Raw genomic sequence first — 25,167 nt, forward strand, 5'->3', positions numbered from 1 at the left:
GAATAAACTTCTGTTTTACCCTTAAGATCCTTTTTCAAAGTAAGTATAATTATATAATTTTCATTAAATTGTATTTACAACGCATTGTATGTATTTTAGTATGTTTTATGTGATACATGGAGTGATACTCTAATAAAAAAGAGATTGATAATTCATTCATAAAGAAAAACCACATTTCTGCACTGACACGGGGCAATACCAGGAACTTTTCCTTAATCTGTCGGTAACAAAGTAGATTTTTTTTAGTAACAGCCATTCTCAGACAGAGTATTCTTCCTATTCTACTCCTGTGTATCAATTACCTGTACAGTATAACTGGTACCTGGATAATCAACACCATTTCCATCTCGGTAACAATGTCACTTTTGTGCCCTGTCACCAAACGTCCAAATTACTTTGTGTATAAAATCCCCCATAATAAATTAAGTCATTCAAAATGAACAACGAAACGGCAGAAGACTTGAACTATGACTGCAACTACAACATGTTTCTGGCGAAAACGATGCTGCCCAATTTAAACAAAACGGATGGTAGATCGTTGCCCTAAAACGATCGTCGCACCCATAAAACCTAATTGGCCTGTTTTAGATAGACAAAAAGCGGTTCGATGGATGAAAAAACTGGCCACTTGTAATCGATCTATTGAAGAGATGAAGCTACGTAACGATTTTATGTATTACTTGGTGGTTAACATACAAGCGGGTGAGTTGCAACCTCCTTTTACCGAACCACCCCCCGCCAGTCCCTTACCAGATATCGCACATCTTTTGGTATGCTTCTTAGTCTGGTTATTTCTGACTTATGTTCAGGTTACATTTTTGTAGCCAGGGGGAGTGACGTCACCGAACCTGGACGATTGGGGGGATAAAAAACAGGGACCTAAACCGCCCATGTTGTACGAACATTCGCCGGATGGAGGGGCTTTTTTAGCCGCTCAGCCAGTACCAAGATGCGGCGCTTTCTGTTATTTGGCGGTAGTAGCCCGGGAACCCAAAAAAGACTGACCCTTTGGTTTGGGTATACTAAAGTCTTAGTGGAATTTTTTGAATATAAAAACCAGTCAAGTTGTGTATAAAGTGAATTGTGTTTTATTAGATTAAAAAAGTTGATGGTTTGATAATTGGTTTTGGTGTTTAAAATTAATTATCAGGTCCGTACCATTTGCCGTACAATCGAAGATTGCAAAACATCCGGATAGAAAGAAAATAGAGCAGCTCCATGAGGGACAGAGCCGAAAATCCAGTAAAAAGTCCTAGTAAACCACCGAAATTGGCCAAAAAATCGGTGGATCCGTATAATTCGTGTCGCTTAGAGGTGACGAATTGTGACGTCCGGAAGTAGAGTACCAGCTTGGATAGGTGCATTCTAGAATAAACTCTATACAGTAAACTCATTAAATAGGCGATTTAATAACTCACTTTTCCGTAGAGACTTTTTGTTTTTTCGAAAGAACATATCTGTTGCTCCAGTCCCATTTTGATTGAGATAATTCCACAGAGTAGCTCAAATCTGAGCATATTGGTAGACAGTCACAATCCAAAAACTTTATTTAATGAAAGGAAACAATTTTAGACAGAGTTTATGCACATCAGGGTCAAATAATTAAACATGTTATTTTCTCCCTATGCATCCAAAGTATTTTTAAGTTATATGTTGCTTTGACTGTGACAGATCGTGTAAGAAAGTCGCAGTCTAAGCAACATATTTAAATTAAACATGTTTAAGTACCTTCCTTGAAAGTGTGAAACTAATGAATAATAGAAAACTAGCACCTTATCGTAAGATTTGTCATGATTATCCGGTGATTGTTCGGTAAAGTTGGCAGCCTCAGGTTGCGTTCCATTATCACTACAGTTATTCATATCCTGTTCCGTTTTTTTAGTCTTCTTGTTATGAAGATCATTCATTGACCTTTGCAGTCCCCTAGTTTTAAAGAATTTCTCGTTTTTAGCCAAACAGGTTTGCTTCCATGTACCGCATACTTTAGTATTATTTTGTCCTAAAACGACACAAAATATCAAGACCAAATCTACTAGAGCGACAGAAAGTCTTACTAGGCATGTAAAATTTAACGCATTTACAATTCTTTAAAGTGAATTTGGTCAAACATTCCAAACCGCAGTTCATTTGCGTGTAAATTTTGAAATATTCGAGGTTCTTCTCCTCCGGAAAGAAACAAAGCCTTTGATGGGGTTTGTACCTTTTTACGGCGCCTTCAGTGGAAATTTTAATGGGTACAATGGAACCGAGCACTGTTTCGTTCAGTGGTACTATGAAGTGATGGTCGCTGGCTCTCGGTATTCTCATTGGTGTATGCAGAACAACCTAAAAGTACCAATCACTGATTTACTGATGAATAAATTTTATAAGGTAAATAGCTATAAAATCCTGATACCGCAGGTCGAATAAATTTGTTCTTTCAGGCAATGGAATATTGGACCAGTGATCTTGGCGTAACTCACGCCAAAACGTGAGATTCAGCCCTTAAAACACCTTTTCCATGTGGAAAAGCTTAAAAATTATGTTCCAATCAACGTTGCCAAAGCCAAAACTCTTAGTGATTTTGGCAACGTCAAAAAGACAAGAAGATTTAATTCGTGTGGTTGGAAAAATGTGTACCCACACAAACTGAACTAGCTGTGACGTTTAATGACAGGCTCGTAGTCACCTGACAACTGTCAAAACTCATTAAACAGTGCCGTAAAACTGTAAGTAGTCAAATTTATTCGTAACTGTGAGAACTGACCAATTTGGCTCCGTGGAGCTGTATACTCTACACACTGGAATTCCTCAAAGAAACAAATCTATTTGGCGTTTTATACTTTCAGGTTACTGGTGAGTGAGTTTTGACAGTTATGACAGCTGTAACGTAAAGCAAAAAGTGTTCTTTTACGTCCGATTTGACTGCATAGAGCTTTCAAAACAACTCCCAGTGTAATTCCTCAAATTAGTGACTATTTATAATTTTTTAGATTAGAATTACTGGTGCCCGGATTTCGACTGTTATGACAGCTGTCACGTGACGTAAAGAAAGTATAAAACTGTCAAATTTGGCTGCATAAAGCTGTAGAGATCAATTACATTGTGGCTCCTCCAAGAAATACATATCATCTTGGAAATTATTGCCTGAATTATTGCCTGAATTGTTGTGACAGATTATGTGCAAAATAAGTCGATAAAATCGGCCCTAAAACAATATAAAACGGTTCTCATTGATTGAACTTAAAAGGTTCCCTGAATTCGATTGGCTGCTGGTACAATAAAGAAAATAATCTGATATAAGACTAACATTAAAATAATAAGTTTACCTTAAATCCTTGTAATGAGTCAGTACAAGTTGGATCCATATCTTCGTTATAAGCCGCCATTGTAACTGTCAAACCATAATCTACACCAGGAAATTTAACACGTTTTGGGTATGTGTTCAAGTCTTGGGTACTATAACCACTGTCCAGGTTCCACGTCAAATTAGTTCTTTCGGGATTTTTGCCAAAATTTCCATACTGCACCCTGCGTACCCCCAAAACAATGTTTTTGTATTGTAAATGCAGTAAAACACATACACAGTGTCCCTGAATATGTCGTCTCTGTCCAGCATATTAAAAGTGTAACAAATACCCTCGTCCATTATTACAGGAACGAAGTATTTGTTACAATTGAATTTCTGTCCCATCCAAGAGCAGGAGCTAAAAATTCCAGTTCTGGTAACCTAGAAATTGTTTTTTTTATGTTTTTAGTTTTCTTTTAATTTATAGTTTTATTACGTTAAGCAGGAAGTCAAACATATCTTCAGAGAACGACAGTAATTTTCTCTTGATCTTCTGACCTTGCATGTTACATATCATACTCATGTATTGTACTCTATGGGATCTGCTTGTAACATTGTAATTAATACAAACAAAACCATCAAATTGGAAAAAAATGTCCAAAGAATGTTCGGAGTATTAAAAAAAAAATTTTTTTCAACTTATTACATACTTACTCTTCTCTAGTTAGTGGAACTTTTTCAGCAAGTTTTAGCAACATATCTGTGTGATTGTACCCCTTCAGCATACTTTTGGCTTGAGGACAAATAGTGACGGCAGGGAATGGAATACTGCTGATTCGGGTTTCCATCGTATCGAAACTGACTATCACCGGACTTTCATGCCATTTATTGTACACTTGTAAGATGCAGTAACCGCAACCGGACAAAACAATAATAAAAACTATAAACCACCATACCCTGAAATTATTTACAAAAATTATGCAAATTAATAAGTATGGTTGTATGTAGGTTATTACCCCACGCGAGTGAAAGATCGATCAATCAAGTCAATCGAGGGCGGTAATAACCAAGTACCACACGTGTATTATAATATACAATTATTCATATCTACAACAGTGCCAATACCAGCAACAAATTTACAATTGTTATTTGCATCAAGTAATACCTAGACTATTATTACCGCACGCCGTGCGGCGGTAATGTAAGTACCCTTACCGCACTGTTATAGATAAAATAATTGTAAAACAAGCACCTTTCAAAGTAAGTCCGACGTTCTCCAAAATATCTAAATCCATGAATGCCGGTAGAGTTGCAGTACTCTCGGAAGTAAAGTCGAATACTTTTGCAAAAAATTGGATCAAAAAGTTCCGTTTTTCGTTTAACAGCCTCTCGGTCCGCAATGGTCATCCTGAAAATTCCAGGAAATATCTTTCTGGATTGTGGTACAACAGAAAACTGGCATAAGCATTGTTGGACCTGATCGAGGTGGACCTTCCATCTATTAATTAGGGTAATTATTAGGAGCGATATTCCAATTAATTAGAGTACATCAGGTGCGTTTTGCATTTTGTTGTTATTTGCTGGTTTGGTCGTGTCAATTATCGTCAAGATGGTGTCACGATATGGTTATAAAGAACTCCATATACCATAAAGCTGAAAATGTTTGCCAATCAGAGATAAATTGTACTTCAGTTGTTAAGAAAATTGTACTCTAATGCAAGTTCAAATAAATGTATGCACTAGGTCATAAAAACAACATACAGGGTGCACTACATTAATAAGTAAGTATGCATGTGAAGGTTAATGAAGAATAAATCTTAAGGGAATACTTAATTATATAAACAAACTAGTTATTTAACCTTTTGGGCGTAGCCTTCTGAAAATGCCCTCAATTCACATGGTGAATATTCCGTATTACATCATAATTTACACGCAAAAAACGGGCAGGCCATTTGTTTTACATTAAATAGACATTTACAAAAAATTTCAACAAAAAAAGTATTAACATCTTATGCCGAACAGTTTCGAAAGTTTTTTTGTCTATGTACAGGGTGATTGTTTATATTTTATTCAATAGCTAACTCATCCGTTAATTTTGATCTGAGAGCATAGTTAAAATTAGATAAACTTTTTACGCATTTAATTCAAAACACTAAAAAGAAGGTCACTGCATAACCAAATAAAACAGTTAAATAAATAATGTATGCCTCATATTGCACAACTTGACTAAATTTATTTAGGTGTTGTGAAAATTTAATCAATAGGATGCGTCTGGTACTTAATCTATACTTATAAAAGCGCATTCAGTTAAATTTATCAGTACTTACACAGAGATATACTACAAACCAAAAGTAGGTTTCTATCATTTTTTACCTAAAGTGTTTGCAGTTTTAGTTTTTTTAGGCATGGAAGTATTAACAATTGGGCTGGTTCTGGTTCTACTAGTTCTTGGGTGGTACTACTTGATCAAACCTCACAGTTTTTGGTCAGATAGAGGGGTGCCTCAAACTAAGCCTTGGATACTGTTTGGAGACGCTTGGGTTACTTTGTTTAGGCAGAAAAGCATCACCGATTGGCTGAAACTTATACCAGGTGTCCAAGAGCACCCTGGACATAGGGAGATTAACATGGGAAAACGGTTTTGATTTTTTTGCGCCTGTACGGTTGATTTGATTGAAAAATCGTATTATTGAAAGTTGTAGTACCTATCACGGACTAATTTTCTGTATTTTTTTCAGATCTCTAACTTGAGCCCTTTCGTCGTAAAATACGAACAAAAATGCGAAAATTTTAACTTTTTACCTGCACTGTATAAGCGGTTGTCGAGCAACCGTACCAGCAACAATGAAATGTTTACCCGTTGCCCGACAACCGCCTATACAGTGCATGCCAAAAGTTTAAATTTTCTCATTTTTGTTCGTGTTTTACGACGAAAGAGCTCAAGTTAGAGATCCGAAAAAAATACAGAAAACTAGTCCGTGATAGGTACTACAACTTTCATTAATAGGATTTTTCAATCAAATCAACCGTACAGGCGCAAAAAAATCAAAACCGTTTTCCCATGTTAATCTCCTATGTCCAGGGTGCTCTTGGACACCTGGTATACGATTCGGCACCAAATTCTAGGTACTAACGCACCTATAAACAATTAAAAGTTTACTAAAACATTCTTTTAGATATGTAGGATGCTACAATTTTAACTCACCCGTTTTAATAATAAGAGACCCGCAACTCGTCAAGCAACTGGCTATCAAAGATTTTAGTAATTTCAGTGATCATCCCGACTTTGTCGATCCGGATAGTGATCCTTTATGGGGAAAAAATTTGTTTGCACTGAAAGGTAATTTTCATTTAAGTTTGTAATAATTAAAGTGCAATTTTGGGTTGAATTAACAGGGGAACGATGGCGGGAAATGAGACATGTAATGACCCCTACATTTACAAGCGGGAAAGTTAAACTGTTGTACCAGTTAATCACTGAAAAGTCCCAACATTTTGTTAAGTTTTTCAAAAATTTTAATCAAAGTGAAGTAATGGAAATCGAGGTGAAAGATGCATTTTCCAGGTAAGTTTCACATTTAAAATAAATCGGGTTGACACTTTTTTTTTTGAATATAAATAAAAGGTATACAAATGACGTTATAGCTTCTACAGCTTTTGGAATCGATGTGGATTCACTCCAGGATCGTGAAAACGACTTTTTTCGGGTTGGAAAAAAGATAACAAATTTTTCCGGATTTTTTACAGGATTGAAATTTATTTTCATGCAAGTATTTCCTAGTGTCGCCAAGGTAAGTTAACTTGACTAACTAAAACCAATTAAATTAAACTTGAAATTGCAGAAATTAGGAATAAAATTCTTTGACAATCACACTAGAAAATACTTTACTAAACTGATTACCGAAACTATTAATTTAAGGAAAGATAAAAATGTTGTCAGACCTGATATTATTCACATTTTAATGGAGGCCAGCAGTGAAATTTTAGCCACTGATAACCGTAAGTTTATACTTCAACTCTTTTGTTCATTAGAATGTAACTGAATTAAATTTTAGGCAACAAAAATAAACGTCAAGTGGAAATTTCTTACGACGATATTGCTTCTCAGGGTATAATTTTCTTTTTTGCCGGCTTTGAAAGTGTCTCAACTGCTCTGAGTTTTACTGTCTACGAGCTGGCGTTAAACAAGGATATCCAGGACAAACTTCGTGAGGAAATAAGACAGAATGCTGTCAATGGAATAGTAACATACGCAGTTCTACTAGAAATGGAGTACTTGGATATGGTCCTTTCTGGTAAGTTACTAATAAAATTACATATTCTAATAACTTTACAATTATTGTAAAATTGTCAACGTGTAGACTGCTATTTTTCTGTGCTGTTTAGTGCTAAAACCAGGATAAAACTAAACTAGGTAAATGCATTTACACCAATTTAAATTACAAAGATAGAAAAAGATACAGAGGTGTAGTAACATTAAAGTAATCATCAGAAAACTGCTACAACTGTTTCTCAGTGGGAACAATTTGTAATTGATTAGTCGAAGAATCGGTAATGGAAAGTGCTCTTATTAATAGAGATAGACAAAAACTGTGTCTGAAGCTGAAGATTGACACAAAATTTAATGACGAAAACTGCTACTCAGAATTTGTCCTTTTCTTCAAAACTGTCTAACGTCTTCCAGGAGGCGTTCCTTTTTTGCGTAGAACCCAGCAGTGTAAAAAAAAGATGACGTATAACACTCGATATTTAACTTTTTGTTCTTTTTAACGATTTTTTTGTGCGTATCTCAAAAACCGTATTAAATAGAAAAAAACTATTTACACTACTGGATTCTACGCGAAAAGTTGCTGTAGAAATGTATTTTTAGAAATAAAAAATAATCCACTTGGAAATTTTGAAAAAAAGTGTGAACCAACGGTTGGCGCCATTAAGTTTTGTATCCAGTTTCAGCTTCAGACACCGACAGATCAGTTTTTGCCTATCTCTATTAATAAGAACACTTTCTATTTAAATACGTCCAATTTGGCCCACCCTGTACAGGGTGTCCCATTTTCGACACTTTTGTAGGGTATCTCATTTATTTTTAAACTACGAGGTTACTTTTTTGTGAAATTAACATGCATGAGCAGACTTGTCATAATCCATTTCGTTGGGAAGATACAGAGGGGGAAATTGAAAAATATAATTTTTGAGGTATCTCCGATATCTTTAAACTTTTTGAAGAGGTGAAAACGGATTCTTATAGATATTTTTCCGTAGATTCCAGTGACGTAGTTTGTTTTTTGTTTGTACCTCAAAAGTGATATTTTTCAATTTTCCCCTGTATCTTAACAACAAAATGGATTATGACAATTCTGCTGAGGCCATGTTAAATTTCACAAAAGAGTTACACACTGCCGCGAAAACCGCAACCCCGTATTTTTAAAAATAAGTGAAATACCCTACAAAAGTGTCGAAAATGAGACACCCTGTACATTAGCCGTTTTTGACGGCACGTAAAAAAATTATGTAAAAATCTACAACCTAATTAAAGTCAGTTCTTAATAAAACTAAAATTTCTGAAAAATATAGCTTTCACAGCATGTCACATTATGAAAAGTAACCTTGTATGTTTAATAAGTAAACTTTGTGTGAGCATGAGAAATAAACGTAAAACGTCGGAGTTTCTGAAGAAAATTACCATAATTTTTGTGATCAATTTATGATCGTGAGACGAATTCTGCTATTTATGGCCGCCCCAACTGAATTCAATTTTTGCTAACTGAAATTCGATTTCTTATGGGACTCACTTATGTTAAGTGTGCGGTATTTGCGTAAATTACAACACTGTTCGAAGTTTAGGATTGGTTACAAAATCAGCAAGCTGACAACTGCTTTTTTGATCAATCACAAACTTGTCGCATATACTGCACATGTGGACTTTAAAGCTCCGGACACTTTTGACGTTTCTGGGTTTTAAAAGCTACTGGAAAATCAACAATGCTACGATTTGTGACTTTTTCAGAGAGTTTGAGAAAATGGCCGCCAATTCCTTTCCTTGATCGACTCTGTAACAAACCGTACACGATTAAACCAGAAAAAGATGGCGAACGTCCAGTAACGATTCCAAAAAACGCTGAAGTGTGGTTTCCAGTTTATCCGTTCCACAGGGACCCCAACTACTTCCCGGAACCAGAAAAGTTCGATCCAGAACGATTTTCTGCTAAAAATAAAAGCAAAATGGCCGATTACGTTTACCACCCGTTTGGTTTCGGCCCTAGACTGTGTATAGGAAATCGGTTTGCTCTGATTCAGATTAAGGCCCTACTTTTCAATCTTTTGCTTAACTTTGAGATTATTACTACAGATAAGACTAAACCGCTAGTGATAGGAAAGGATTTTCAGGTTTCGATTGAAGGGAACAAATACTGGCTAGGATTCAAGCCAATTAACAATAATTAATTAGGTGTTTCATTTGCTACCTACTTGCTACCCTGCCCTTTTGGAGTTAATTCATTATTTTGCAATATTTTGATAAAAAGCTAAAATTTGCTAAAAGTTCAACAAAACAGTCGGAAAAAAACATGATTGCCTAATAATATACATTTACGTAGATTGCTGATGTATAATACATATACAGTGTGCTACAACTTTGCGGTTTATGATTTTCTAACTGAAGAGATGAAGGTTCACAAGGTAAAACCACACCCACTGAACAATTGAGCACTCACAGTTTCTGAGATATTGGCTTTCCTTCTTTAAAAATTTTAATGCATGTTTGTAAATTCAATTTTTCGACTACTGACTTTGAAAGTACCTCATGTACGCTTCCATTTCAAAGCAGAAAGTGGTTATTTGCCGCACGTGCACAGAAAGTGAATCATTTTCTCTCCTAGAGCGTTTTCGCTTTCTACTAACAATCTACTCACCAACTTTTTCGGCGTTTTCATAACAACGCTTGACATACCTGTTTGAAATAAAGCCATTCCGTCAAAGTGATTTATCGGTGACAATGAGTTCGAGCTACGAAAATGATGTGAATTGTCCTTCTACTCCACCCCACAACAGTCGTCGAAAAAATATCGTCTATATTTCGAGCCGAAAGTACTTTTGCCGCTTTTACATGATTGCAGCGTTTGGCTTCGCCTCAAGCTGCAATTTTCATGTGCAAGCGGCAAATATCTACTTTCCGCTCTTAATATAGAATATACTATTTTAAATCATTTAATTAAACAAAATAAACATATTTCCTGTCTAAAAAACGGCGATTTTACTATTTAATTAATACAAAAAAGTTCGTAACTTGCTCAAACATTCATAAATTGAACAAAATTTGGCTACAGTTTCTGGATTTGTGAGCAACAAATTTTGAAAGGTTTAAAAGATAATAAAATTGAACCACCCTTTTTGTTTGTGACAAAAATCAAAGTGAATTAGGATGAAATTATTGATTATTTATTACATTGTTGTCATTCACTTTCATTTTTGCCATATTTACTTATACAACCCTATCGAATTCCACCTTAAATACAACCAAACTATGTGCTTCTAAAATACCCATAAACGAAGCACCCTGTAAAAAAAAACGCAAATAAATTTAATTTGTTATTTTCTAAATTATTTGGTGAGCAAATCAGCTCATATCGAATGTTTTACAAAACAGTCGTTGTTTTGTATATATTTCCAAAATTTCTTATTTTTTCGTTTTAATGACGTTTTTTATTATCAGCACTACACGTTCTGTTCATAATTTAAACCAGTGATCACAAATTTTTCCGTCCTGATTAAAGCCCAATGCCACAATGTAGTAAAATAGTAACTTATTAGCTGATAAAAGCATTGTTTAATTAGAAAACTTTTAACAACCAATGCGCGAGTAAATATGCTTAGATTGCCTTACTGAAATCAACGATTTTGTTTGGGTTCAATATGTTATGTTTGGTTTGCTATTATGTAGGTTAAATGTTATTGAAAAATTTACAAAAGTTCTTGTTCGTCATTAAATCCTTTTTTGTATTTATTATCGGGAGATTTCATTGCCATTTTCGGGATTGTTTCCGTGCTATCTTACTTAATTTTAATGACGAAGTTGAACATGTTTTTGTATAATTTTTCTATGATGGCCGCATTCGTTTTCACGCTCTATGGAGCGAGCAGAGCTTTTTTTGACGTCACAATGACGTAATTTGACAGTTGGTCAAACTATGGTTTTGCTAAATTACGTCATCGTGACGTCAGATACGCTCTGCTCGCTCCATGCGGCTTGAAAACGAATGAGGCCTATACAGTCTATCCCAAATTCGATGCTCAAAAATGTTTAAATTAGAAAAGTTTTAAAGAATTACATGGCTAATTCAAATCTCTTTTGAAAAATAACCCAGCATTTATTTTTTTCGAGATATTTGAACAAAACTGAAAAATGATGATTTTTTCTTCGGCCATTATTGTGCAAATCATTTAGTGGACAGCTGTCAAACTAAAATAAATATTTTTATATCATGCGATGCATCAATAAAATTGTGATTTTTTGGCCTATTAGATGATAATAAAATTAGATATGGCTTCCGTAAGTAAAACAAAAGTTAGTGTCCTAGCCTCAAAAATAAATGACGATAGAGCATTTTTGGGACAACCAAATTATTCTTCAGAACAAAGTGTCCTAACAATGTCGAAGTTTACCGGCTCTCCAATTTGCAAAATAATGGCCATGTAAGAAATCATCACAGTTTTTCGAAATATCTTGAAAACAAAAAATAATAGAATATTTTTCAAAAAAGATTTGAATTAGCCATATAAAAAACTTTTCTATTTTAAACATTTTGGTTACTTCAATAATAACTGTGATCCCAATGGTGAACATCGAATTTGGGACAGACTGTATACACATAATCAATTTTAAATCATCAACTGTCGAACGACGTCACATTTCTTCCAACAGACGAGTGACATATGTCAATTTGTGCCCCTCTGTTTGCTCTTTATCGATAACATGTTGATTTGCAATGGTTTTCTCTTCTTTTTCTTCTTTTGAACGGTGGTTTCGTTTAAATAATTTCCCAATGTCCATACTTCTAGATTCTTCAAAGTCTGCACTTTACAAAATGTATATTTTTTAATTATATTGTCGCAAAATTAGAATAGTTTTGGAACTGATTCATTATTAAAGAAAAATTTGTTTTTTTATGGTATCTCATGTTTATGGAACTACTTCCGATATCACCAGATTTGACGTCTCTCTAGAATATTTTCTCTGGGGTTACTTAAAAAATATATGCAAAAAGATGATTTAAGAAGAGTTTAAGGAAGTTTAAGGGGAATATTTTTGGCATTTAATTAAAGAAAAAAATATTATTTTCTTGATTTGATAGAATCGGAACTTACTAGTGTGTAAGTTACTATTACAAAACTGAAAACTACGGTTATCATAGTAGGACAAGTAGTAGGACAATAAATGTTTTTGAAACAATCTCAAACGTCCTCGTCTCATGTTTTACTAAATATGCTAAATGGTTCAAATACTTTATGATTAATTCGTTTCTTCTATGACCCAATCGATAATAAAAAGTTGCATCACAAAAATGTATTTGACAAAATAAAGTTAAAAAAAAATAGTTAAAAAATAGATAGTTAGGATATTTTTACAGTAAGAAATTATATTTCCATTGTTATTTTACATACGCTTTTTCCATCTCTGGTAACCGATCAGCAGGTGTGTAATAGCTATTTTGACCACCCCTTTAAGTACCTTAATTTTGATGTTAGTAAAAAACGTTAAATACAAAACTAGTAGATGTTTAGGTCTCCAAATAATATAAAAACCTTGACAACCAGGAAACGTACTAAACACCAAGGAGTCCCACATCCTTAAAACGATGTACTACTGGAAACCATTTGTAGTTTTATCACCCTGTATATTGAAACTTAACCTATATTATGTCGGTTACTTTGAAAATTCATAATAACGGAATGTGGCTTTATGCCACAGCCAATGTAACTTAATGTTAATCAACCCCTGTGGTAGACGTGCAAAAAATACAGAGTGACTGAAAAAGGGTATTTTATTGCAGAGTGCGAGGTATCAAAATCATTTTCTGCAATCAAACCATCAATGATTATCCATTTTAGAATAAGCAGCTTTTAGAGACACACTGTATGTGTGACCAAAATTTTGTTGACCTTTAATAGTTGGAGGGTCAAGGGTTTGTCTGGCAATTTTTTACTATTACTATTTATTTAAAACAAAGCAAAAGTTTTGTTATCTTAAGAAAATAATAAGCAAAGCTGAATAATCGCTCTTGATTTCGCGGTATATAAACACCGAATGAGCAAAGTTTATCTCAGTTTCTATTAAGTATTCATCAAAAGGAAAAAAGTGTCAGCCACCATGATGGACCTCTTCAGCGTTGCTGGTTTGGTGGTAATTTTACTAGCGTTAGGGTGGTATTACTTTATAAAACCACATCGGTTTTGGGCGAACAGAGGAGTGCCTCAAACTAAACCTTGGTTACTTTTCGGTGATATTTGGGCTATTTTGCTCAGGAAGAAAAGTACCAGCGAATGGTTACAGTTTATGTACGATTTAGCACCAAATTCCAGGTTTGTTAATTTTAAGTATTAATTTATAAATATTTAATATATTAAAAATCTAAATAATAATATTTAAATTTTAAAAAAGTTTAGTTCATGTTAATTTAGAGACTATAACTTCTCAAAAATGCACTAATATTCAGTTTTTATTCATTATTGATCAATTTTCCTCAAACTTGTTTCAAAGAAAAAATATCTAAAACTAAATTTTTACTCCAGTTTTTGGTAATTTTTTTCTTCCTTAAAAAGCAAACTAAAATAATCTTGCAGAAAAATGTAACCCCAACTTTTTTCGGGGGTAATATCCCTAGTGCATTTAATTTTTCCGGAAAAATTCGGAAAAACGAGTTTCTAAGTAATTTGTTAAAACAATTACTTAGAAACGAGTATTCCAATTTAAAAAACATTGTTTTATTAATTATTTTAGGTTTGTGGGATTCTACAATTTTCACAATCCAGTTTTACTGATAAGAGATCCGCAATTAATGAAAAAAGTGGCCATCAAGGACTTTAATCATTTCTGTGATCATCCCGAGTATGCGGATCCGAACACTGATCGTTTGTGGGGAAGAAATTTATTTGCTGTAAAAGGTATGCATTATTAATAAAGGATGGCCAGTATGAGGATCTTGGAAACGGCTAGAGATAGAAATTTGGTTAAATGCGAGAAAAGTTGCGCAATCATAGCTTTAATAAATCGACATTTAGAAAATGTCGATTTTTTTTGGTTTTTTAAGATATTTTGAAGTAATATATAGTCATGTAGATCAAAACTAATGACACTTCTCAACAGCAACTTTTCAAGCTCTTTAAAGGGGCATTATCACTTTTCCGTCCCGACGTTTCGTCTTTGCAGAAACATCATCAACCTAATTTTTTAAACGCGGGTATAAAAGCCCTTTTTATTCCGAATTCAATGATGTATGACATTGGATGACAAATTAATGAAATCGTTTACAACAAAAACGTAGTTTCAAATAGATTGCCGACGTTTTCGTTCTAAATAAAACGATAACGCATAGAACATTTCAAAAAATGATAAAAAACGTGACCCAAGAAATAATGAACCCACGCTTCATAACCTTCAGATAGTAGCTAAATGATTATAAACAAAGTAATAATTATACTATTAAAATCGGTTAATTAGTGAAAAAAATGCATTTCAAACTTTACTTATCAAAAGGTTAAACGTGTTAAAATTGTAAAACGTGTCTAAATTTTCGAAGTCTTAAAAAAATCAAGGAACAAAATAGGATCAGATAAGAACTGATAGTAAAGGGTGGTAAATAATAAATAAAACTATTGATCCAGAAGTGATCGAAATTTCCTTCTTTCAACTAAATAATTGTTTGGCTTTAAAGATAGCTTATTGTTATTAGAAATACTTTTACCAAGTGAAGAACTCTGTACTGTTTTGATGATAGTTTGACTAAACGTCAGTAAACATACCATATTAGTGAATAACATACACCCATTCCCATTAATAGTCTTAAGTCTTAACTAAATGGTTCCTTCATTTCGTAGGAGATAAGTGGAGGGATTTGAGACACACAATGACGCCGACATTTTCAAGTGGAAAAGTAAAAATTCTCTACGAATTAATGGCAGAACAAGCAGAAAATTTTGTAGACTATTTCAATAGCAAGTCTGATGGCGGCTTTCAAGAAGTTGAAGTGAAAGATGCATTTTCAAGGTAAATACTCAAAAAGGTATTTTATTTTTGTTTAATTAATTATTTTTTTCAAGATATGCAAACGATGTAATAGCCTCCACTGCGTTTGGTCTTTCTGTTAATTCACTCAAGGATCGTGATAACGAATTTTTCTCTGTTGGATATTCAATTACAAATCTTTCTGGATTCGTGAATGGAGTCAAATTTATCGCTCTTCAACATTTTCCATCCATTACCAACGTAAGAATTTGTTTTATTAATTCCTCAAAGCAATAGTAAGTTATTTACAGTTGTTTGGGCTCAAATTCTACAACAATTACCCTGGCAAATATTTCACTGACGTAATAATGGACGCCATTAAAATGAGAAAAGAAAAAAACATCGTCAGACCTGATATTATCCATCTTCTAATGGAGGCCAGCAAGGAACTTTCAGCCGACAACAGTAAGTCGCCTTTTGTTTGGTTGAAACCTTTACAACACGTGATGATTGATTTTCAGATAACGCCAATAAAAAACAAATGCCAATCTCCTCCCTGGACATTGTGTCTCAGTGTATAGTTTTCTTCTTTGCCGGCTTCCAAACCGTTTCGACTGCTTTAAGCTTTGCTCTCTATGAATTGGCGTTGCATCAAGATATCCAATCCAAGCTTCGCAAAGAAATTAACAAACACGCAGTAAATGGAAAAGTTTCCTACGAGGCTTTACAGGAGATGCCATATCTGGACATGGTTGTAACTGGTAAGTACATTACACATTCGTAAAGTTGTCCACAAGTCTGATTTTGTGTAACAAATGATTGTGTTCTTATCTCAAATTCTCTTGTTTAATGCTTCAAAACTATTTTCAAAACAAAGGTGTAGCTATATTTTCCCAAAAAATTTAAATCTCATTGGCTAAACAAAAAGAGGTGGGGTTCATCCACCAGCCGTTGGAGTTCTCCTGTGACACTTGTTACAAAGAGAGATGGGACTACAAGATTTTCCATGGACTACAGAAGACTGAATGACGTTATCAAAAAGGACAGTTACCCCTTACCAAGAATAGATGACACCATCGACACTCTCGCTAACGCAAAGTGGTTTTCTACCTTGGTGGATATTGGCAAGTGGTGATGGACCAACGGGATAAAGAGAAAACTGACTTTTCAATTGGAAACCTTCAAAAGATTTCTGGAGACTGTACTCAGATTGACCTGAAAAACCTGTTTTGTCTACTTAGATGACATTATTATCATTGGGAAAACATTTGAAGAGCACCTACAAAACATCTTCGATGAAGTTTCATCAAAATCTCATCATGATATCAGTTTAACATAAGAAAAATTGAAATATTCTTTAGTTAGACTAAGTTTAATTTTAACACAACAATAAAATTGTCAGATTTTGAATAGATTATGATAACTCATTGTAATTTTTCATTGCAGAAAGCTTACGAAAATGGCCTGTGGTGGCAGTAGTTGACCGCGTATGCACCAAACCGTACACCATCCAACCAGTGAATGAAGGCGAAGAACCTTTGACACTGGCTGAAGGGCAAGAAGTGTGGCTTCCGATTTATCCTCTGCATCGCAATCCCGACTACTACACAGATCCAGACAAATTCGATCCTGAACGTTTTTCACCGGAAAACAAAAGCAAAATACCTGATTACGTTTACCACCCGTTTGGTTGCGGGCCTAGAATTTGCATAGGAAACCGATTTGCTTTGATCGAGATAAAGGCCATCCTTTTTTACCTTTTGCTAAACTTTGAAATCGCCCCTACACCAAACACCAAACCGTTGATATTGGGCAGAGGCAAGGAAATCCACATGTCGATCGAAGGCGGAAAATACTGGTTAGGATTTAAGAAAATCAAGAATTGAATATAAATTTTGATTTAAATATGTAATTATATTAATCTTCTTTAAGTGGTCTCTTATCGATATCGTCATTTCTCAGGTAACGTATCTTTACTAGAAATAAGGTTTAAATAAAAAACTGCAAGCCTTTGAATCATATTGTTCTCTGAACCAAATTTTTTATTTATAATTAAATTAGGTACATACCAATAAAAAATTATTTTAATAGAAAACAACATCACTTTTTGTTATGATTCACATCCTTGTCCTTATATGGTACCATTATTTTTAGCCCAAGTACTGTCGTTGCTACGCAACTCAACATACACAATAAAATAAGTGGCTGTAGTACCGACAATAGAGAACGTAGTTGACCTTTTAATTTCAAAAAATTCTGCTGCTGTAAACCTCACCGGCCTGTTTTTGATTTGATTGATCAGCATCTGGAGTTCAGGCTGTAGCTCTGACATGGTGCTGGGGTTATCCAGGAGGTCATAACACACCAAGAGCAGCTTCAAAGACTCTTCCTTGGCCAGATCGCATCTAGATTGGGTAACCGAAAACCAGACCTACAAAAACACTTTGTGAAAAACACACCCTTAACACAGTAAAAAAAACTTACCAAGTCTAGCACAATAAACACAACATAAACAAAAAACGCATCATATTCAAACTTTAGGTTGGGCAAAACTTTCTCAACTAAAAACACCCCAAAGTCTAAAATCTGCAACGAACACTGTATGGCCATTAGCAGTAGAATGTGTCCGAAAAGTTTGTTGAAAGTTTCCACGACTTTGTGCATTTCCACGTAGAGGCGTTTAGTTTCCACCAGAATTTTCTTGCGATTTTCAGTGTTGGTGTACTCGCTAGCAGCCAAAGCGTTTTTCAAGTATTTGTACTGGTAAGAAATTTCTATGGCCACCTGACCAATAACGTTGGAGAGCAGAAAGTTGTAGTAAAAATACACATCAGACAGAATAAAGTTGATGGAACGATTCTCGATTTGCCAGAAAAAAATGTCTAAACAGTACAGAAGAAGTATCAGAAAGGTGATGATCAGGAAATACAAGTTAGCGTTCCTCAGCACCGTCTTTTTCTTCTCGTGATTTTCCTTAACAATCTGCTGGTTGTACACCGATGTGATTTCGGTGAAAAGCTTCTCCCACAATTTTCTTTTAGTGTAAGACCTGATCACTACGCTGATAAACATCACAAACCCGGACAGTTCACACGCCACCCGCACTATCACAGGCAGGTAACTTTCCTGCGAGTATGCTATGTAGAACTTGTGCAACCAAATGTAAACTTCCATAAGCAAAATTACGGTAAGAAGGAAAATCACGTAGAGCAGCCCACATACGGGACTTTGAAGACGATTGGTACGGAAGTTGATGTTGGGCAAAATACCGAAACATTTGAGAAGTTGTATATTCGGACCGAACAGAGATGGTTGTTGTTGTAGGTGAATCATTTTGTAGTGAACCAGGAATAATCCGTGCCATAATACAAACTTTATTACCGTTTGCAATATTGATATATGAATTAGGACTTATTTAGATAAATTTTGTTTGTTTACCGGGTTAGAGCAGCCATCTGTCTTTTGTGTAAATTGGTTACGATAGAGCCATAATTATTGTATTCAGTAAAATGACACTTGCAATCAAGTGGATGATGGTGTCAATCACTAATCAAAAATCCCCCATGAACAAATTCAGATCTGACTAATATTCATCCTATCTATTATTATCTCATTCCAATAAGTTTATCCTCCTTAACCTTGGCAGCTTGGCACCTACCGATAGCAGAGAAACAGTTCAAGTTGGATTTGTTTAGGTTATTTCAGTAGTTTAAGTAAAATGAGCGTAGCTAAAATTGAAGAAATTTACGACGTGGAGGTGGCAGCAAATGAACCAAATAATACTTCAGTCTCTCAGTGTTGTGATCGGCATGTTCTAGTGAGTTCGAAGATACCGGTAAACTTAAGTGATGGACTTAGTTACATCGATTTACTAGGTATAGTATACTACTTATAGGACGATACGAAACGGAAAATGTTTCATTATTATTATCCAGAGAACGATTGTTGTTTCATCTTCCGATAAACAACATGCCCATTGATGAAAATAACGCCGTAGGGCATTATTTCTTAGATAATTGACCTTAATAGGTGTTATTATTGATAAAATAATAGCCCTGTCGGACATTAATACATTAACAATTCAACTCAGAAAAATCGAAGAGGAAAATACTGACTTTCCTAACAACCCAAAACAAGAGAAGACAGTAAATATCGATTTTCCTATATAAACAAAAAAGTTGCTTATTACTGCTTCTTCATCAATTATAGCGGATTGCATGGCATGTTTAAGGGCACCATATCCTCCACTTACCGCTATTTGCACCCTCGAACTTTAAGCCAAGCTCAAGTTAAGTATGGTTCAGACTTTGAGTTTTGACACCTGATTTGTCACAGTATGAACGACACTTAATTTAATCCTGGTTTAAAGTATGATGGTGCAAATGGGGGTTAATGTTAAGTTTACATGTGCAGTATTTGCGTAAATCTCAGCACAGTGTGTAATTTGTGATTGTTTAAAACCGTCAAACTGACATGCGGATTTAGGTTTACTCAGTCAAATTTTAAGCTAAAAATGTTTTCGGTTAAACGAATAAACGTTTGGTTGTAACGAAAATTATTCAGCCTAAAAACTTATTGCCTGATTAGATTTTTTAGTTCGTTTTTATTAATATTCACACATTTAACTGTTTTGTTTCAGATTTAAATTCTGGCATAGAACTCCACCAATTGCGTTCAAGTTTAAGAGAAAAAAACACCTTCATACTGACTCTAGAAAGAGAAAACACCTTCCTGAAGGAGCAAGTGCGTTCCTTAAACAATCTACTGGACCAACTGTCAATATCGGCCAGAAACCAGGCGACCAAAAACGATATCAGAATTAAAGTGGAAAATACCTCCAGTTTGAGTTTCAAAAAATGGTATCGACGTCCTAAAGTTGTCTTGACTGGTAGTGCTATAGCAGTACTGTTTTCTATATATTTAAGGTATAAAATTAAACATTGGTAGTGCGCATATAAGATGTTTTTGTACAATAAGCGTGGATATGATGGCTATATCGCACGAGGGCAACGTTTTGAGCACTATGTGGAAGGAAAAGTGCTTTTAATAGGCCGAAGCCCCAAAAAAATATGACTATAGGTCTATTTTTTCTACGACTAATCAAAATTATACCAAAGACAATCTTGTTACTTTTGTTTAAGTATGTTGTTTTTATTTTAGATTTTTTTACATAAAATATAATATTACGAATTTGAATATTTCAATTACCTATCAAAAATTTGATCACGTGGCCATATCCCATCACTATGCCTCTTGATCACGTGTTATCAATCTGTGTCGTATGTCAAGTATTAAAAAATACTGTCAAGCGTCGTAAATGCGCCAACAAAATTTCAAATTATCGATTTTTCAAAAATCTTTTCAGCATTAGCAATTTCCAATTAAATAAAATAAAAGCATTTAATTTTTAATCATTCCACCCAACTAACAGCCAAAGCTACGCAGTGTACACAGTACTGACAGGCCGAACCATGAATCCCAACGGTCTGGAAGAATATTGGAACTTGGAGCCCCCTTTGCCTGAAGAAAACCACCCTGGGGAATCTAAAAGTAAAGAATGTTGCCAGTCCTCGTTATGCCTAATGGATCCTAAACTAGACTCTTCTATGTTTGGCAATCATTCATCTACTTGCACCAGCACAAGTTGTGACTGTACAGTAGGCAGTAATAACCCAGTCCTAGGGGGTGATGAGCACTTTTTAAGGTTCGTACAGACGGAAGTTGAGCTGGATTCCGACAAAACCCCTCCTCCACCACCTATCAAACTGTCAATTAAAATCCCAAAAGAAATCAAACCAGAAAAAAGGCCTTATAAGTGTGACAAACCAGATTGCAACAAAACCTTTTTGATGAGACACCATTTAGCCACACATGAAAGGATTCATTCAGGGGAGAGGCCTTATTCCTGTGTGCACTGCGGGAAAACATTCACTCACAAGTATTGCTTGAACACACATTTATTGTTGCACACTAAAGAAAGACCTCATCAATGCAGAGAGTGCAATAAAAGGTTTACATTGAAACATCATTTAATGAGCCATATTAATGTAAGTACATAGTTGCTTTTATAAGTTTAGCTTCAATTTAGATAAGTTGTCACTCAGGTGCACAAAAGAGCTAAACCATTTCTGTGTGGGGAGTGTGGTAAAAGTTTCCCTTTGAAAAAGCAACTGATTACCCATGAAAAGTTTCATAAAGGTGAAAGACCATTTATTTGCAATGAGTGTGGAGATACTTTTGCTCGGGAGAATCATTTGGTAAAATTATTATTTGTATAGTAAAGTCAAAGTAAAATGGCTATACATCATGTATACACTGTTGATTTGTGGTCAGATGTTGCAGGATTACATTTTGGTGACAATTTTTACCAATCAAACATACTTCATAATAATAGGTATATTATGAAGTGTTTTATAGTTCTTAGAAAAGGGGATATAGTTATTTATGCAACAAGTGCCAAACATACATCTTTTTTGCACACAAGTAAACGTTGTTATAGGAGATAAATTTGTCAAAAATTAGATGAAGTAAGGGTAATTACTTGGCCTATGGCTAAATATAGTCAAATAATTGAAAAACAGAACACTTAACTCACTTTTATTGTAATATAAGTGAGATAGCATCATTCGCTGATTTTACAGGATAAAAAGTCAGAAAGTCTAAACCTTACAAAACATTTGCAACAAATGCATAATGTAAGTTTTATTTATTAAGTGGTCTATTTGAAATTGTCTGAAATTTTTAAAATGTCTTATGATGTACAACCATTTTACTTCAAATTATGCTAGACTTAGTAGTTAGGTAATATTTACCTTCTTGAAGGTAACACATTTGAGATTTCATGGGTCCCTCACTTCTTATGTGTGTGGGCAATGTGGTGCTAAATTTACCAGGAAGTTTGAACTAGACAATCATGAAAGACTTCACGGTAAAGAACCCTTAATATGCGCGATCTGCAATAAAGAATTTTTACAAAAAAGGACGTTAATGACGCACATGAAGTAAGTATTGTCCTTCTTTTTTTTCTTCTGAAAACATCAGTGTGCTTGTCACAGATTGCATCAGAATAAAACCATCTGCCGCTTTTGCGGCGAGCAATTTCTCATCGACAAAACGGCCGGAGTGTCGCAAACAATAATGCATTTTTGTAACGGCACTAAAAATGCTAAACAATCGAAAGCTGTTAAGCCAAAAAAAGAGTTAAAACTCAAGACAAATAAAAAGTTTTTTTGTGAAATTTGTTTTAGAAAATTTGGTGCCAAACAGGGTTTAACCCAGCACAAAAAGCGCCAGCATAATATCGGCAGTAACTTGTTTTCCTGTCATATTTGCAACAAAAGTTTCCGGGAAAAGGAACACTTACAATTGCACAAACATACTTAGTTCAATTTTACCTAAAAAACATTTCCTCTCTTTGTGATTGTTTACTATCTTGCAACTGTAGCCGATTTAGTGTTCATATATACAAATATCAGCCAACCAAGTTAATAAATTTTCCCTGCGTGTAATATCCTAATGTTGTTTGTTGCATGATTATATTAAATTATACTGAACGAATTTAAAAGTGTTTTGTGCTGGGTTCAGCCGAATTCAATGTTTTTGTGCTTTGAAGTAGGTACTAACAATACACCCAATAGTACTTTAAAAGTATTATACACAGTAAAATCTGTATTAGTTAGGTTGTTTATTGATGTTTGGCAAAAAATGACTAAAAAACTTGCTCTCAGCATTACAACTGTTTTGCCAAACAATACTTCCAAATCTTTGACCCTGCATATCCTACTTGCTGTGTAAATGGTAATTTTCTACTCTGACAGTTTTTCTACTTTAAATTCTCATCATTGAAAACTGTGTATGTTCTATCTAAAATTATTGACAATCGGACTTTGCATAATCTTTCTACATTGTATGGATGTAATTTAAAAAGTTTTCCTTTAAGACGCGATAAGACTGGTTTTGTTTACATTTACTACTTGTCTAGTCAAGTTTTTTGATTCTAGTCATCCTGTAACCAAAGAATTTAATATTATGTAAGTTTTGTATGATAGGAAAGTTCCTTATATTTTTTTATTTTAAGTAAGCTTTACCCTATACCATGATCTGATAGCTAATTGACTTTAAACTCTTTACATACCTGGAGAGTTTTGTTCGATGTGTGACGTAGAATTCTTGGAAACTATAGTATATGTGAAGATTTAAATGGGAATTTTTGGTGGAGATCTGGAAAATGTACATATTGGTGACAATAAGATATCAGTTTACTTTACGTCATATTCGTTACGGCATGTCACTTATGAAGGTTTTTTCATTTTTGTTGATCTTATTGATTTTCCATAAGTTTTCTCAAAAATATTCTTGATTCTGAAGAACTTTGACATAAAGTAAACTGATCTCCCAAGAGTCCAAAATTTTCAATTTTTAAAAAATGTACAATGTTTAGGTACACTCTGTTTCATTTTTTGCTATAGTTTCCGAGATTCCTGTACTGATCATAAAAAACACTCCCTCTATATATTTAAGTATAATATTGTGATTTTAACTTTACTTGTTGGTAGCTGTGAAATAAATCTCCTAAACTGTTGTTTCAATAAACGTCAATGTTAAAAATATTACAGTTTTTCTTAACCTTTGATGCAAACTCCTTAATCCAGTTAATTTGTATTGATATATTAACATGAAAGTCTTCTCAAAAGTATGTTTCTTTTGGTAGTAATACCTACTGTGTATGAAAGCTTTATTAAAGGAAGAAGTCTCACAGTTTCTTGAATTTACCTACAGAGAATAATGAATTATAAGCTCTGTATGTAAAAATATAGATTAACAAAAATGCTCTAATAAGCAACAATTATTGTGCTCTAGGACACAGAAAAAACGGAAATTTTCTCAAAGAATTGTCCACAGACCGCTTTAGTATTGTCACAGTATTGTTAAAATATTTTGGTTTATGCAACTGCTGTTAAGTTTGTTTGAAAGTATCGCATTTTTTCCATTATCTTGACAACTTTCAAAGTTAAAAACGTATATGTTTCTTCACCATAAATTTATTCGTCCTCGTTCACCTGAAAAGCCGACACAACATAGTACAAAAGCGGTATTTTAGCGGTCTTGGAATCGTCCATCACCCCCAATTTTGTAGTCAGTACATCTCTACTAATTCTATCTCCATTTTGACTAGATTCTGCAAAATCTCCTTTAAATCTTGCTTACAGCTAGAAAGCCGTTTTACCTGCAGCTAGGACCTGTTCACTATACAAATAGCCGTTCCACACTAAATACTCCCGGATCAGTTCATTGATCAATTTAGTTTCTTCAGGAATTTGGGGAGCATCTCCGCAATCCCCTGAGGCATTCTTGTTCAGAACGTTCATCACAGCCGCTCGAATTTCTCCCTTGAACCGCCCTAAGGTGCCATTTTTCTGCAGTGATTCTTTAATTGCTACACAAAAAACACTTGATACTACATATTTTATAACTACGAGGGTTTGTACCTTGCAGTAAAGTTGCTTCCGCAGTTTCACTCATTGTTTACAGCGCTTAAAATGAGTTGTTTTGACTGTTTTGTGTGGCATTTGTTGGTATTGGACACCCTTTTGGTCAGGGTTGGTTTCCCGGGCAACCGGTGTTAATTTTATACAGGGGAGATCTGCTAGGTACTACTCAATTAACTGGTGTCGGTTTT

The 25,167-nt window shown here is 34.4% G+C and overlaps 7 protein-coding genes across 10 annotated transcripts; 4 read left to right on the forward strand and 3 right to left on the reverse strand.

Annotated features, from left to right (window-relative positions):
- Nucleotides 1-344: 344 nt before the first annotated feature.
- On the forward strand, nucleotides 345-1,120 carry LOC145724882 (uncharacterized). Its single transcript, XM_081973362.1, has 3 exons — nucleotides 345-530; nucleotides 589-770; nucleotides 825-1,120. Exons 1-3 carry the CDS (start codon nucleotides 437-439, stop codon nucleotides 1,002-1,004), a joined length of 456 nt encoding a protein of 151 aa, XP_081829488.1. The 5' UTR covers nucleotides 345-436; the 3' UTR covers nucleotides 1,005-1,120.
- LOC145724715 (pickpocket protein 28-like) lies at nucleotides 1,066-5,772 on the reverse strand. Of its 4 annotated transcripts, XM_081973131.1 has the most exons (11): nucleotides 5,596-5,737; nucleotides 4,745-4,921; nucleotides 4,521-4,676; nucleotides 3,983-4,225; nucleotides 3,765-3,870; nucleotides 3,564-3,709; nucleotides 3,309-3,510; nucleotides 2,055-2,325; nucleotides 1,773-1,999; nucleotides 1,419-1,543; nucleotides 1,066-1,365 (listed from the first exon to the last, which is right to left on the reverse strand). In XM_081973131.1, the coding sequence occupies exons 3-11, from the start codon at nucleotides 4,673-4,675 to the stop codon at nucleotides 1,140-1,142; spliced, it is 1,701 nt and encodes a 566-aa protein (XP_081829257.1). In that variant the 5' UTR covers nucleotide 4,676; nucleotides 4,745-4,921; nucleotides 5,596-5,737; the 3' UTR covers nucleotides 1,066-1,139. The 4 variants fall into 4 exon arrangements, with proteins under 4 accessions (XP_081829257.1, XP_081829275.1, XP_081829250.1 ...); XM_081973149.1 differs by lacking the exon at nucleotides 4,745-4,921 and having other exon boundaries at nucleotides 5,642-5,772; XM_081973124.1 differs by having other exon boundaries at nucleotides 4,521-4,921; nucleotides 5,642-5,769.
- Nucleotides 5,471-17,586, forward strand: LOC145735348 (uncharacterized). The gene is made up of 16 exons (XM_081989214.1): nucleotides 5,471-5,619; nucleotides 5,672-5,854; nucleotides 6,370-6,394; nucleotides 6,445-6,608; nucleotides 6,665-6,833; nucleotides 6,894-7,059; nucleotides 7,111-7,267; nucleotides 7,324-7,563; nucleotides 9,276-9,710; nucleotides 13,603-13,846; nucleotides 14,265-14,428; nucleotides 15,362-15,530; nucleotides 15,584-15,749; nucleotides 15,800-15,953; nucleotides 16,010-16,249; nucleotides 16,935-17,586. Exons 2-16 carry the CDS (start codon nucleotides 5,674-5,676, stop codon nucleotides 17,372-17,374), a joined length of 3,114 nt encoding a protein of 1,037 aa, XP_081845340.1. The 5' UTR covers nucleotides 5,471-5,619; nucleotides 5,672-5,673; the 3' UTR covers nucleotides 17,375-17,586.
- LOC145724803 (uncharacterized) lies at nucleotides 17,499-19,039 on the reverse strand. The gene is made up of 2 exons (XM_081973246.1): nucleotides 17,973-19,039; nucleotides 17,499-17,919 (listed from the first exon to the last, which is right to left on the reverse strand). Exons 1-2 carry the CDS (start codon nucleotides 18,819-18,821, stop codon nucleotides 17,620-17,622), a joined length of 1,149 nt encoding a protein of 382 aa, XP_081829372.1. The 5' UTR covers nucleotides 18,822-19,039; the 3' UTR covers nucleotides 17,499-17,619.
- Nucleotides 19,040-19,050: 11 nt separating this feature from the next.
- On the forward strand, nucleotides 19,051-20,684 carry LOC145724872 (uncharacterized). Its single transcript, XM_081973352.1, has 2 exons — nucleotides 19,051-19,363; nucleotides 20,128-20,684. The coding sequence occupies exons 1-2, from the start codon at nucleotides 19,207-19,209 to the stop codon at nucleotides 20,433-20,435; spliced, it is 465 nt and encodes a 154-aa protein (XP_081829478.1). The 5' UTR covers nucleotides 19,051-19,206; the 3' UTR covers nucleotides 20,436-20,684.
- A 164-nt stretch (nucleotides 20,685-20,848) lies between these two features.
- On the forward strand, nucleotides 20,849-24,095 carry LOC145724784 (uncharacterized). The gene is made up of 4 exons (XM_081973217.1): nucleotides 20,849-21,535; nucleotides 21,593-21,745; nucleotides 22,311-22,489; nucleotides 22,544-24,095. Exons 1-4 carry the CDS (start codon nucleotides 20,960-20,962, stop codon nucleotides 22,869-22,871), a joined length of 1,236 nt encoding a protein of 411 aa, XP_081829343.1. The 5' UTR covers nucleotides 20,849-20,959; the 3' UTR covers nucleotides 22,872-24,095.
- Nucleotides 24,096-24,513: 418 nt separating this feature from the next.
- Nucleotides 24,514-25,136, reverse strand: LOC145724901 (centrosomal protein 20). Its single transcript, XM_081973383.1, has 3 exons — nucleotides 24,977-25,136; nucleotides 24,715-24,924; nucleotides 24,514-24,666 (listed from the first exon to the last, which is right to left on the reverse strand). The coding sequence occupies exons 1-3, from the start codon at nucleotides 25,008-25,010 to the stop codon at nucleotides 24,530-24,532; spliced, it is 381 nt and encodes a 126-aa protein (XP_081829509.1). The 5' UTR covers nucleotides 25,011-25,136; the 3' UTR covers nucleotides 24,514-24,529.
- Nucleotides 25,137-25,167: the final 31 nt, after the last annotated feature.

Source organism: Ips typographus, linkage group LG1 (assembly GCF_016097725.1).
Source record: "Ips typographus isolate SLU linkage group LG1, UJ_Ityp_2.0, whole genome shotgun sequence".
Lineage (NCBI taxonomy): Eukaryota > Metazoa > Arthropoda > Insecta > Coleoptera > Curculionidae > Ips > Ips typographus.